Here is a 14,970-nt window from a genome sequence, read left to right on the forward strand (position 1 = left end):
GACGGCCTCGAAAGCCCTTTTATTTATCCACGGCAGGAGCATAATAATAATGTTTATTTATATAATGCTCGTCTCCCAGCGGGACTCCAAAGTGATTCACAGACGCAAGTTCACATTTTGAAACTGAAGTGATTCACAGACATACGCTACAATTTTAAAACTTAAACATTCTTCCCTAAAAGAGAAGAAGTGTGATATAATGAATACAGAACGCCACAAACCCATGAAAACCGTCCTTATAAAATGTCCAAACGAGCCACGTGAAAATGATCTAAATCCGAGGAAGTTACTTTTTAGCCATTTTCTGTGCACCTCTTGAAACAAGATATTCTGTTTATGGCCCTTTATGTGTCTAACATTCTGGTGTCCGTTACACTGTGTGGATTATGTATTTATTTACTTAAAGGTCCGTTTATTTAGCATAAGGGTATAAACAATCTCTTCATGTAGTACTGTAGGCCGGAGCAGAATCCCGATAATGGTCCGTCTGCCTTGATTGTGAATCCAAATAAATAGCTGAATTTAAAAGTATGGTTCGTTTGGAATAACTCCTTGAAACCGGGAGACCGCAAGAACCGGTTTCAGGAATTTTTCCCCTTTCTAGAAGTTTGAGGACTGCGTTACTGTCCCTTTAAACTCTGCCTTGCGTGATAATAGTTCTCACGCATATACTGAAGATGCCTGTTTGCATAAAGTAGCGACTGAAAGAAACATTGTTTAAAGATAACTTGTGCCATATTTCCATATCTAATATGGCATAAACAGTGTGGTGTGTTAATGGTTTAACGTGACATATGGCAGTTCTTAAGATATTTGTAATAATTTATCTCGCTGTTTCCAGTGTCTCCCGTTCTCCCAGTTTAACAATCGATTGGATTCAGTGAACCCAGTTGGTGCCAGCATGTTATATAACCAATCGGGCCGGGGTGGCAGGGTGACCGTAGAGAAACCCTACAGTATAGAGGAACTCCGTTTTTTTTATAATGTTTTTTCTTAAATATATATATACTCTAGATTGTAAGCTCCTTTGAGCAGGGCCTTCCTCACCTGCGGTTTCTGTATGTCATATTGTTATGTTACACACTACTTATGTCCTGTCCACCCATTGTACAGCGCTACAGAATTTGATGGCGCTATATAAAACAATAAATAATACCGTATTGGCTCGGATATAGGCCGTCCCCGTGTATAGGCCAGGGCTCGACAAATCCCAGGTCGCCATGGCGACTCAGAATTTTGTCCTGGCGCCTAGGAGTTTGTCAGCCTCTTACATCCACAAAAAAATGCCCCCGCGTCACCACACGGGGGCGCTGCTGCTGCTGTCTGCCCAGGAGTCTGGGCAGACAGCACAGCCACTCAGAGCCCGCCCCCGAGCCTGAGATCCCTCCCACGGAGTAATCCTGTAGGCTGAAACCGTGATTGCAGGAAAACCAGCAATAGCGTTTTCAGCTGCCTCAGGCAGCTTCAGGAAAGGGGGTTCAGTGCATCCCCCTGCTGCCTGATCGCTCCATGAGAGCGACAGGGCAGCGTTAACCCCTTCAATTCCACAATTGTGTATAACACATTTGTGGCATTGCAGGGGTTAACATTTGTCCCCACAAGCTTGTGGGGACTAAATATCAGTCAATGCTGTGCTCAAATGGAACATCAGCATTGAAAGCGTTAAAAAAAAAATAAAATATATATATATATATATATATAATATAAAAAACCCAACAAAAACCAGCACTGACCTGAAAGTCCAGGGTGCTTCCAGGTCAAATGCTGTGAGTTTAGTAAGTGGGCTGATGATGTTCAGATCACTTCTGACCAACTGTTAGTTTAAAAAAAAATCCTGGCTCCTAACTTTTTTAGCTGGCGCCTCGATTCACAACAAATTTGTCAAGCCCTGGTATAGGCCGCACCCTAAAAGTTTGGTGCTTTTTTAAAGAAATTTTTTTTTTAATAGACATGCTGCCACTCTGTCCCCCCCCCCACGAGATATGCTGCCACTCTTCCCCACCCGAGATATGCTGCCACTCTGTCCCCCCGAGATATGCTGCCACTATCCTCCTCCCCCCCAAGATATGCTGCCACTCTGCCCCCCCCCCAACTTACCAGAGCAGACTCCCGGGTGTGCGGGGGACATCTACGCAATACGCGTATACAACTTCCGGTGCTGGGACACAGCGGATGTGCCGGCACCGGAAGTTGTATACGCGTATTGCGTAGGTGTCCCCCGCCGGCCCCGAAAGACACCCGGGAGTCTGCTCTGGTAAGTCTTGGGGGCAGAGGTAAAACACATCGTGCGGACGTTCACCGCTGCCGGTGAACGTCTGCACGATGCGCTTAGACAATCTCCTGTGCCGGCACTCGCCCAGTGGGAAGTGCTGGCAGGGGAGGCTGTCTGAGCGGATCGGAGAGTAGGATACGGGTCCCCTGCACCGCTGCGGGGGATCTGTATCCTAACCCCGCTGCCTGCCCGGGTGAGAACCCCGAATATAGGCTGCCCCCCCACTTTAAAGACTTATATATATTTATTGGGCGTGTAACTTGGGAAAACTGAGATTTAAACTGGCGCTTAAGCTAGAATATGATCTTTGCGATGGTAATTGTGTCGTTGCTTGATTATTGTGTAGCATGACTGACAGCTAAATAATTCTCTCTGGTGGGGTTTATAAAAATAAGTAACTTATTCCAAACCACCATTATTCTCTATACATTTGCCGAACTCCGGCCTCGGTGATGGACATCTACTTGGTGACTACTGTACTTACACCTTTAAATGTCTGCTTCACATTTTGTCAAGGACTTTCTAATAATAGGCTAATAGTTAAGCCATAATTAGGCTTCTAGGTACCAAATTACTGTGCTGTGATGTTACAAAGAATTGATTAAAAGAAATACTCAATTTTGTTTAAAAAAAAATGAACAAATAAAATTTTCTGTGTCTGGGTAAGACTGTATTCACTTTCCTAATGAAACTCTATAAATAGCGGATTTCTGATTATTATCCTCGTGGTGGATCAGGAAAATAATGTCGCTGTGTCTTAAGACGTTGAGTTCATAACCCATTGGCAACCGCTAAACGTCATTAACTATTACATGTGTATTCCGTGTTTTAATAAAGGGGGGGGTGTTACTTGATATTAGATTTCCCAATAACCTTTTTCTTTACGCGAATTACCTGGATCCAGGCTCTGGTCTTCCAAAGTATTTGTGCTTGGAATTCTTTAAAAATAAATTATCGTTGATCCTGCCTGCGTTTCTGTGACAGATAGACATGTTCTGAATATACATGTTTTAACGTCCTTGTTTATGCATGCCACTTCTTTTCTTTTTTTTTTTTTTTTTTTTTTTTTCCTCCTTCAGGCAGGCCCAAAAAAATCAAATGAAATCCAGCTAGAATTCTTGATATGAAGACACCTTGAGCTTAACAAAAGACACCCATTTCACAGATGATTTAACTTTGATTAACCTGCTCCGCAGCAAAAGATTATTCAGACAACTGGAATTTCGCTCCGTCGTGTTATTGCTGGCTGCGACTTAATTCACAGAGCTGTTTTTTTCTTTCCATCTCACCAAAATACATCACAATTTTGATGTTATCTCAACGCAAAGATTCCCTGCTTCATTAAACCGGGCTTTAGCATCTATTGACAAGAGGGTTTCTCCTTTCTTAAGGCAACTGCTACTTTTCTGGCGTTTTACCGTTTTATTTGTAACCTTAGCTCTCCTGTCAGGAAAAGCATGGCGTTAACCACTTAGCAAACAGCCATGAATATTCATCGATTAGATGATGTGACGCACGTTTTACAGCAAGAAAAATCATGTGAAGTTTTTTTTTCCTCTTTGTTTTACATTTTCCGTTCTGCGCTCTATTTTAAGAGCGATAAAACGAAAGCCCTATTATTACAAAAAAAGGTAATGTAGAAAATCCATTGATGTAAGCTTTATACATTTGTTCAGGGAAGTGATTTCTGACAGCACAATGCCAGGATTACTTTTTATTTTATTTACGTAGTGCCAACAATTTCCATACGTTAAAAGGATCTGGCAGAACTAGAACCGACAGGCTAAGACAAGCACCAGGTGAGAAGGGCCTGCTTACGATCCAGAGGGAACGGGGTGTCGAGAAGTATAAGGTGTATTTTTGTTTTGAATTCTCTTATTATTGAGAGTTTATGGCTGTTTTGCCAAATCCAAATAAATCAAGTGTGTCTGTTAGATGATCACTACATTTTATTATTGAACAGTTTCCAGGTACAGATTTGCACCACGTTCTATCTTGAATCCTTGTAAACTCCTCTTTACGCCCTGTACCCCCCCCCACCGCCGCCGCCTCGCCTCGCCATGATTGTTTTGCCTCTCTCTTTCTCCGAGGAACACAAAAGCACTAACTGGCATGCTTTGTAAAGAAGCGTCGGAGTGTCAGGGAGTGCGGATCAGTAAGAATTCTTTGAAACGCTCTTTCCCCTTTGCACTGCCGCCTCCTCAGCGGGGTCACTGAGATCACTAGCTTTTCTTGAAATGGCCATTTTCACTGGCAGGTGCATTATACCCTGTATTTTCAGATTGTTTTTCCATTCTCAATGCTTGGCAGGTTGATTGCTCGGGCTGCATTGACGGAGAAAGGGCTGACGAATGCGGTTGGGCCGGCTGAAAAGACAGTGATTACTGTTTTCCTTTGTGGCTGATTGAGGCCCTTGAAAGAAAAGATTTTAACCTTCACCATTTGGTTCAAAAGTATGAGCATATATTGAAATCGTTCACGCCATTTATACGAGTTCTGTAAACTTGTCAGAACGTGCAAATCACTCAATTTCAAGTAATGTCGGGCTGGCGCGTGGTTTCACCGTTTGGATTAAAGCAGCTACCCTCCCAAGGAAGAAGGAATAAAAAGAGGGTTTTCCCCTCTTGGATTATTTTTTTTTTATATTTTTTTTTGCAGCTTTTTGTGCAATCTCAGCATTTGTAATGTTACATAAATACATTCTCAACACATCTTCCCAGCTACGGTAGCATAACCCAGTGGGTAAGCCGTCAGCCATCGTTATTGCACTTTGTGCTATAAAAGAATAGCCCCTGGGTTTGTATCAGTCCAAAGGAAATAGTAATTATGTGCAATTCTTTTCAATCATGTGCACATGGATGCTTCAAAAATAAGATGAATGTTTATACATCTCTAGGGCACTACACCTTAAAAGAGTTCTATAGTGTGCAATATGTTGGTCGACTATTACAGTAGCCTATAACCCAGCATTTCTGTGTTTTCTAGTATAGATTACTACTTTAGTAAATTCATATAGTCAAATTTTGGTCAATATTTTGTGACATAAAGAAAATATATGATGAGATCATCCAGAAATATTTGGTTTGCTCACCAGTCATGGTGTGCAAAAAATATACTCTGTAGGCCATACCTTTTTATTTTTTTATTTTTTTTACATTTGTTTTTAATTTTAATGTTTCTTGAATGCGCAGTAATCTTTAGGCCTGTAGTATAACGTTGCTCTGACAGGAGACGCCACAGCTTGCAGAAAATCCTTTCACTTTAAAGATTGCGTTTGCCTATAGGATGTTTTTTTTCCACCAGTATAAAAGTGAGCGACTTGTGATCCGCCCGTTCTATGTGTGTGGTTTGGCAGCTGTTTATAGACCCCGCAAGCTGTATTAGTTTTGTATTGCAGGGGTACAGGCTTGTCAGTGGGGACCGCCTGCGGTGCCAGTAATTGCACATTCTTGCCATTGGGGAAAGCCATGATTGGAAGCAGCCAAGCAGAAAAATGCAGTGCCATCCCATTGCCACCTCCGTAGCGGAGAAAGACAATCCCAGGCAAAGCCATCTGGTAGCTCCTATCTTGTCAGCTGGCCGAGCTTCTAGGGACCAAGGCTTTGCAGCTGTCCTACGTCCCTTGACCACTTTTTTTTTTTTTTTTTTTTATATATTTAATGCTTTGGATAACTTTGAACATGGGTCAGTGACATTACAGAGACAAACCAGTTTAGCCCCTGTTGAATAGATGCTCATTACTGGAGATAAAGCTCTCTCTAGTCTCCTGCTGCCATTCCCTCGCAGACAGATGACATGGCTGTTTGGCCAGCGGAGTCTTTACCGTGGGAGGCTCTGTGAATAAAGAACAGGAATAGGAAATACTGCTTCATCTGCATTTCGTTAGGGTTATTTTCTGGTCCCTGTTTGCAGTTGTAGGATATGTAGTGATTATGCAAAGTAGTTGTCACACCATCCTACAAGCAGTGCTTCCCTGCACGCAGTGTTAGGCTTTTACATTATTCATGAACATTGAACAAAATACATTTTGGTTTCAGATTCTCATTGTCAAACATGATACCGTGTAGCAAATGAGACTTGCATCCAGAAAGTCAGCAGAGCAAAATGCAGTCTAGGCTATTATGTTTAGCAAGAATTTGTCTCTGAGCAGCAATCTAAAAGCTAATGAAAGACATCTTTATGCCAGGATAGGACCCATTAAGAGAATGATCACAAGCCCCACTTTTGGAGTCTTCTCCGCACCGCAATTTGCTTTTCTTTATTCTGCATTATTAATGTGCCATTGTGTTGCACCAAGATATCCAGCAAGTATTGTTTTGTTTGACTTCATACTAAATGCATAGAGAAATATGTTTATTTTGCAGTGACTTTCACACAGGCTTCTGAGAGATTTTGTGTTTTAGCACAGCATACACAGTGCAAGTGTACACAGGTTGAGCACAATTGTATATCAAGTACCTTGGTGTACTGAAGATATCTGTATATATTTTTATCTATGGCAAACCACCAAGGTGATCTTGTAGTATGTGACATGGAGACCTCAGTCACAAAACAAAATGTATTTGATGGGTTAGGAGAGAATAGCTTTTATGTGCTGTCCCTTTCCATAGTATTTGAGTGGCATTACCTTAACCCCTTAACGACCAGTGACGTACCTGGCACGTCATGGCATTAAACAAGCTTTGAAAGCAATCTACGATTAATGTATAGATATATTTAGGGGTTTGTTATTCAGATTTTGATCGGATTGTATTATATTTTTGTTGTAGTGGCAACATCCTCTGAAACTGTTGTTGCTTATTAAAAAGATATGCAAATGTAACCTGCATACAATGCTAAACTCTTTCTGAAAGCTGCAGTGTACAGTTAAATCTAGCTGTTTGTCATTAGTATATAATATATTTTTTGATGTACAAATGCTTGCCCATACATTGCTGAAGTATCCTTTCAAATAAAAAAAAAAACCTTTGCCCATAAATACCAAAATCTGCAAGATCTATGTTTACCATAGAGAAAAATGTTTAATTGCAAATTACGGAGATTTGTTTTGAAGCTGATGATTTTCTTTATGAAATATTAATGAAATCCACACCACTGTTTAAACTTATACTAAATACAACACGATTCAAATAAACGTGCATGTTTAAACAATTCTGCTCAGACACTATAAGCATTCTTTAATTAGAGATGTCTCCACGTTTTAGAGGCACCCGGCACAACATTGCGCTGCCATTAGGTACGGAATAGAGGCATCCTTGTCAGAGCTGAAACAAAATAAGCTGCTGATTGTCATTTTGCTAAATGGGACTGATTTGAATTTCTAAGATAATCAATGTGTAAGGGCAGAATCTTCCCCGGGCCTCCCCGAGCAGATCAAAGCTATGAAAATCTCGTCTGTCTGGGAGGGAAACATCAGGAGAGCATCATTTCGGTTTTACTTTTAGTCTGATGTCACTGACCCCCCTGGAGGGGAAAATCCAATAATAATCAAGGAACGCCAGTACATTAGGAGGTACCCTTCATGCTTCATGATGCTGGGGTACATTCAAGCTTAGGGGATGGCAGCCATTGGCACTCTAGCTGCTATGAACCGCATATGCAATGATCCATATTAAATAGGAAGCATCATGGGAATAGTAGTCGGTATCGGCTTCAGTGCCAGACCTGGCTGTTCCTGGCCCATTGGAGTAGAAGTTTCCTCTATCCGAAATCTTTTCAATGTCTTTGCTTCTAGAAAAATATCAGTTTTATTTGGCTGGTCTCGATTGACATTTTGCTGAAGGCCGATCGTGGTTGGATCACAACATTAAAGAAAGCAACAACGAGAGCCAGATGTGGCGCACATGGAAAACGTACAGATTATTTGTAGGAAGCATTGTGGTTGCCCCAACATTCTTGGAAGGTAGATCCCCTCCTTTCTTCACTCGCGTGTAGTTTGGAACATGTTTACCTTTCCCCAGTAACCTGCACATTTCATATTCATGCCACATGTGCGGAATCACTGCGAAAAACGCCAAGACGATTTCTTTGATCAAGTATTCGCTACACTTATTAGGCGGCCTCCCATGACTCCTTGTTTCCTCGTGGAGCCCTTCATTCTTATTTAAAACTTCTTGAGTAGCTCCATTGTATTTTGATTGCCGCAACATTTGTGCAGCTGTTTTCTCTGATTAGAACTGGCAGGAAAACATCTTTTTTTTTTTTTTTTTTTCTTCCCTTCAGTGTAATATTTCAGTCTTCTGAATATATTTACATTGCAGTTACAACGATGCTCGGCATTAACAGTTACCGCTCTGTAGTGGCTGTTATTGTCAGCTTTGCAACAAGTGTATTATGTTTCACACCCGTACACAGATAATGTATGTGTATGTGCAGATAATGTATGTATATGTACAGATAATGTACCTGGAAGATAATACACAAGCGTTATCAGCCACACAAGAAAACGAAGAGGGAAATTACTAGTCCACCCAGATTTATGTGTATTGTACGCCAGAAGTGTTACTTGTCTGATGGGTTTTCTTACATCTCAATAGGCCATAATAATGAACTAATTCCCCCAGATGCCTCGCTTGTCCATTTCGACTTGATGGATCATTAGACTGTCTTAGAATGTTGCCGTTGGCGAGCTTGCCTTCCATATCTGTGCACAGCAGCCGCTGCTTTAAGGGAGCGAGCTGCATTATTTAGTTGGAAATGACACATCGTTGTTGAAAGTATTAATACGGTTAGTCTGTACCGTTGGATTAATACGTTAACAACATGGCCTTCTGTACCCCAGAACATCACTGCTCTATGTGGGGCTGTATTTATGTTCTTGTAGGTATCGGGCCGTCCGCGATCCTCTCTATAGGGTACACGTTAAAAATATCCGCTGGAACCTATGCGCTTGATTTTTTTTTAAAAACTTTCCACGGAAGGGAAATTTACAATACTTTTACAATTTATGCAGAAAAACTTATGCTTTGATTTTTTTATGTATTTACTGTTATTTAGGTGATGAAGAAGAGGAGGAAACGGTTGCCCCCAAGCCAGCAATTGTACCTGAGGAGTCAAAACCAGCTACAAAAGAGGAGAAAAGTGAAGGTAAACACTTACACGTCCTGACCAGTCTTTGTTACTTCATTCAGTTGGCTCAACAGTACGCTTTCTCTTATTGTATTAAAAAATGCCGATATCCTCAACTGTCTCATGTACTGTCCTCTTGGATATACAGCATGCGTGATTGCCCTGTTAAGGGAAATTCCAACATAATATACACTTTCATGATAACTGAGGATCCCCTTTAAATTAACATTTTCCATCTTTCCAGATGCACAAATGCCACTTTTATTCCATTTGTTCTCTTTCCCTTCTGCCCCGAGCATCTTTGCTTACAGGAGATGTGTTCAGCGCACACTCAGTATACTCCGACACATCCACATCGCTGGTTTGCACAAGATTTCCAGGTGGGCTCAGGAGACCCCTCTCTACACAGATGTGCACAAAGCGATCCCATTGTACTTCAATATTGATGCTTTCCTGCCTTTTAATAAATAGCTTTTAACGTTGAAACCTGTAATGATTGGGAATCGTCATCCTCATTTTCATAGTATTTTTAATAAGTGTTTTATTGTTTTTGGTCTTTTAGCTCCACCCCACGAACTTACTGAGGAGGAGAAGCAACAGATTGTTCACAGTGAGGAATTCATAAGCTTCTTTGACCACAGCACCAGAATCGTAGAACGTGCTCTGTCTGAACAGATCAATATTTTCTTTGACTACAGTGGCAGGGATTTGGAAGAAAAAGAGGGGTATTATTATTTTTATTACTGTTGTTGTTATTACATTTTACCTAGCGTCAACAGATTCTGTAAGGCAACTACAATGACATGAGAATGCAGATTTAACAAAAACATAATTTCTGTATTGTTAATTTTTAACAATAGTAGGGAAAAGCATAATATACCAGTACAGAAGGAGAAGAGAGCCCTGCTCTGATGAAGTGATAATAAAGAATTGTTAGAATGAGGTAGGCTCAATCCTTTTACATTTCCATGGTATTAACGATTCCAGGTCTTCTTCTTTTACAGGGAGATACAAGCTGGTGCAAAGTTATCCCTAAACAGGCAGTTTTTTGATGAACGTTGGTCAAAACACCGTGTTGTCAGCTGCTTGGATTGGTCCTCTCAGGTAAAGTGAATAATCCAGATTTACAAAGTGTATCTGTGTAAAATTAGCTTTGGGTCTAAAGTTTGTTTAAACTTTGAGTTGGAGTCTTATCATTTTAACAACTAAGGGAAAGGTCTGGTTAGCAGGCCGTACCATTCAGTCTTATCAGCTAGACAGTTTTTCAAGCTTTACACTAGAATCGTGATTTGTGTATAACCCCTTGTATGTATATGTGTGTGTATGTATACAGTTGGGTGAAAAAGAAAGTACACCTTTGAATTCTATACTTTTACATATCAGTACATAAGTTGTCTGTTCCTTAGCCGGTCTAAAAATTTGGGTTAATACAACCTCAGATGAACAACAGCACATGACATATTACACTGTGTTGTGATTTATTCAACAAAAATAAAGCCAAAATGGAGAAGCGTTTCAGTTCATTGAGGTTTGTGGGCATTTGTTTACGCACAGCCCTCTTAAGGTCCCGCCACAGCATTTACTTTGATGTTTGGGGTCATTGCCCTACTGCATCACCCAACTTCTACCAAGTTTAGCTGGCGAACAGCCTTCTTGACATTATCCTGTATGATCCCTTGATAAACTTGGAAATTCATTGATCCCTCGTTGATGGCATGCTGTCCAGGCCCTGAGGCAGCAGAGCAGCCCTAAATCATCCTCCACCATACTTCACCATTGGGATATGTTATTATGTGTGAATGTGGTTCCTTTTTGTCGCTACGTGTAGTGGCATCTTCCCAGTAGCATTGTGGGGTGGGGCTCTTTGGCAAATTTGGGGCGAACAGCAATCTTAAATTGGAGAGCAGCGGCTTCCTCCGTGGTGTCCTGCCGTGGGCTCTATGCTTGTTCAATGTTTTGCTTATAGTACACTCATGAACAGAGATTTTAAGCAGTTCCAATGATTCCTTCAAGCCTTTAGCTGTTACTCTAGGGTTCTTTTTTTACCTCATTGAGCATTCTGCGTTGTGCATTTGACATCATCTTGGCTGGGCGCCCACTTCTAGGGAGAGTAGCCACAGTACTAAGTCTTCTTCGTTTATAAACAATTTGTCTGTGGACTGATGGATATGTATACTCTTTGAGATCACTTTGTAACCCTTTCCAGTTTTTTCTTTATTATATTCTGAGATTTCTTTTTGTGACGCATGGTTCACATCAGCAGATTGCTTCTAGAGGATAGCAAGCGCAAAATCTTTGAGTGCTTTTTTTTGTCACAGTTGCTCTAAAACAGACCATCAATCTAATTTCATTAATTAGACTCCAGGTTTGCTAAGTCCAGGGGTTCACTTGCTGTGAATGTTTGAATGATCAAATATGGACTACAACAATGCAATTATTTGTGTGTTCTTAGTTAAAACAGATTGTTCATTACTGCAACTTAGATGACGCTCATGTTTGTGTGTGTGTGTATAATAAATATATACATGTATATAATCTCAAGTTCAATGGAATAAAACAAATGAAGCATGTATAATGAAGAGGAGGTAAATGGTTTGAGTGATATGTTGCACCTTAAAACAAACGGTTTCAGTGGTTGAAGTTATAGTTACTGAGAAATCCCAGTAGAACAGTCCTGTCGACTTGAATTCTAGATGGCATTAGGAAATGTGCAGTAAAAATGCACAATAAGTTGAGCTATTTTAGGGGTCAGCGCTCATGGTTAAGGTCATGTTTATTTCCCAGGAATAGAATACCATTACAGTATTGTTGTTTGAATACACGGTGCTTCGTACATGATGATTCTTTTGAAGTCCAGGGGGAACTCATTGCCCCCATGCCTGTGACTTGGTAATAAGACGTGGCAATTCAGTAGGCCCGGTGGGAGTTTGACGTTGATACCCTTCGTGCATGTGACCTTTTTCTGTGATTCAGGATAATATACGTGACGTTGTTTCCCCTTGTGGGGATAGTTTGCAAAGACAATTATCGTCCCATTATTAGAAAGCGACGCATGCGTAGTCAGTGGCTGCTACAATTAAGTGTTTTTCTAATTTACTGCTTGTCGGCAGTAGATTGAGCTTAACCTTGATCTGTAGCCCATGTGAGATGTTTTATTTGTTGCTTGAAAATCTGTGTTTTCTTTGTAGTTTTTTGGGGGGTACTGACTATTTGCATTCATAACTTGAGTTGGTGATGGTTAAATATTAATGTTTCTACTCGCTTTCCTTGTTTCCTTGTAATGTGTTGCACACGACTGCATAGCAGGGAATAACAAACCAACACATAAAGAGCTAAACATGATATATGTTTCTCTGTCCTTCACCCTTCTGTCCGCCATTCACTCGCCCCCTTCTTCCTTCCCTTAACCCCCAGTAGGATGTGAGGTTAATAGGGCATACGTCTCACACTGGGTAGTTCAGCCATCTTGGTTCTCCCAGCCCCCGCCGTGCATCAGGGAAATGGCATCACGTGTCATTGCCGAGTTGCTTTGAGCGTTGTTGAGTGTTGACACCAAGCCTCGTAGCCGCGCCTCATCTGGAGAGGGTCTGCCGGGGCTGCTCTAAAACATATGTTCTAGTGTATTGGCCTCAGAGGTCAGGAGCCACCTGTAGTGTTCCAGAAAGAGTGCTCGACGTAGCGACCTTGTGTTTATGGTTCTCTTATTAACTCAGCTGTGAAGAAAACGTTCCGCGTAGATTCAGTTAACTTACTGTTACTTACTGAAATACAGTTCTTGTTGATTGTGGTGTCTGTGATCTCTCCACTGCCGGCACGACTTAAGACATTTAAGATCAAACTTTATATCTGATGTCAACAAATCTCCACCTGCAAGACATACCTATATTTTCTGTTTCCCCTGACAGTACCCAGAATTGCTTGTCGCATCATACAACAACAACGAGGATGCCCCTCATGAACCAGATGGTGTGGCTCTTGTGTGGAACATGAAATATAAGAAGACAACCCCCGAATATGTGTTTCACTGCCAGGTTTGTAATGGAATTCCAGTTCACTAAACCAGACGTTTTATGCTAATCAGTTGGATGCATGCCTTTACCCAGAATACTTGTCAGCATAATGATTTCATTGCTCCTATTTAAACCACATGTATTTGCAAACAGATGTTGACTGAGCTCTTCATCAGTTCAAAAAAAAAAAAAATCTTTATTCTGGACTTGCTGACATCATTCATAATGTTTAAACGTGCCAGAAAACGGAATGCTACATCCCCTCTGATTTATATTAATGCGAGCCCCTCTAATTCCCAGAGAAAAGGATTTGAGATGGTCTCATGCCAGACAAGGAGTTTTGGGCCATTAAATATGAAAAACATGGCCCGAGGAGATGGAAACAGACTTGTTTAAGTGGAAACACATGCTTAGACTGTGATACAAATGTAAAGCAAAGAGAATACATTTAACATGTTTGCCAACAAGTGAGCAACTTGTATTTTCTAGATGTCAAAATTTACAGTTTATTGTGATGGATTAAATGTAGCGATTAATCCGATGCTGTCAGATTACTGTCAGGGCAGAAACTATAAGACTGACAAATGTTCAATTCCTTGGAAAGGGATATGAGCAAACCTTGAGGAAATAGAAATGTATCGAATGCAGAAATGATTTGCTAGTTTTATTATATTCTTTTTGACGCCTTTCACAGAGTACTAATCATTATGTTTTGAGAGAAATTAATTGAAATCCATATCTTTATTTCGTTTTGCTGTTTCTCTTTTTAAAGTCTGCTGTTATGTCGGCTACTTTTGCAAAATTCCACCCCAATCTCATTGTTGGTGGAACGTATTCTGGACAAATCGTCCTATGGGACAATAGAAGCAACAAAAGGACCCCAGTCCAAAGGACCCCGCTTTCAGCTGCCGCTCACACGGTACGGTTTTTCTGTACACATCTGTGAAGAAGCATATCAGTAGCATCTTGTAGCAGTAATGTTTCCAAAATAACATTTAGTGGAAGAAACTCTGAATCCCCTGAAAGATGTAATCACCCATTTCATGTACTGTTGGAAAGTTCCACTTTTTAGATACAAGTGATATTTTTCTTCTGTTTTTTTCCCACGAGGCTCTTTTATTACCGTATTTGCTAGATATAGGGAAAAAACTAAAAGCCTAAATATAAGACTACCCTATAGGAAAAAAGTTTTACTAGTAAATACTAATTCACATGTAAACTATTTTTTTCATTTTTAATTAAAACTATGATTGCAAAAAATGAATTTTTTGGTTTTTATTTCCTTATATTTGCCAACCTGCCCCTCAGTAATGCACATCTGCACCCCAGATATGCCTTATATCCCTATATGCCACTCTGCCTCCCAGAAATCCCTTTTAATCCCCTATTTGCCCCTCTGCCCCCAGATATGCCTTATATCCCCTATATGCCACTCTACCTCCCTGATATGCCTTTTAACCCCCTATATGTCACTCTGCCTCCCTGATATTCCTTTTAACCCCCTATATGCCACTCTGCCTCCATAAATCCCTTATACCCCCCATATGCCACTCTGCCTCCAGAAATCCCTTATACCCTCCATATACCACTCTTCCACAACTTCCCAGTGCATCCCTAGAC

The 14,970-nt window shown here is 40.8% G+C and overlaps 1 protein-coding gene across 3 annotated transcripts in view; it reads left to right on the forward strand.

Annotated features, from left to right (window-relative positions):
- LOC149285952 (cytoplasmic dynein 1 intermediate chain 2-like) overlaps positions 1-14,970 on the forward strand; it is a 34,734-nt gene that overhangs the window by 12,191 nt on the left and 7,573 nt on the right. For all 3 annotated transcript variants that reach the window (XM_089494607.1, XM_089494608.1, XM_089494609.1), the window contains exons 6-10: positions 9,269-9,358; positions 9,903-10,065; positions 10,345-10,444; positions 13,246-13,371; positions 14,123-14,269. In XM_089494607.1, coding sequence (XP_089350733.1) covers positions 9,269-9,358; positions 9,903-10,065; positions 10,345-10,444; positions 13,246-13,371; positions 14,123-14,269 — 626 coding nt within the window. The remainder of the gene's footprint in view (positions 1-9,268; positions 9,359-9,902; positions 10,066-10,344; positions 10,445-13,245; positions 13,372-14,122; positions 14,270-14,970) is intronic.

Source organism: Sceloporus occidentalis, unplaced genomic scaffold (assembly GCF_023333645.1).
Source record: "Sceloporus occidentalis isolate IW3139 unplaced genomic scaffold, rSceOcc1.0.p SCAF_74, whole genome shotgun sequence".
In the NCBI taxonomy this organism is placed as follows: domain Eukaryota; kingdom Metazoa; phylum Chordata; class Lepidosauria; order Squamata; family Phrynosomatidae; genus Sceloporus; species Sceloporus occidentalis.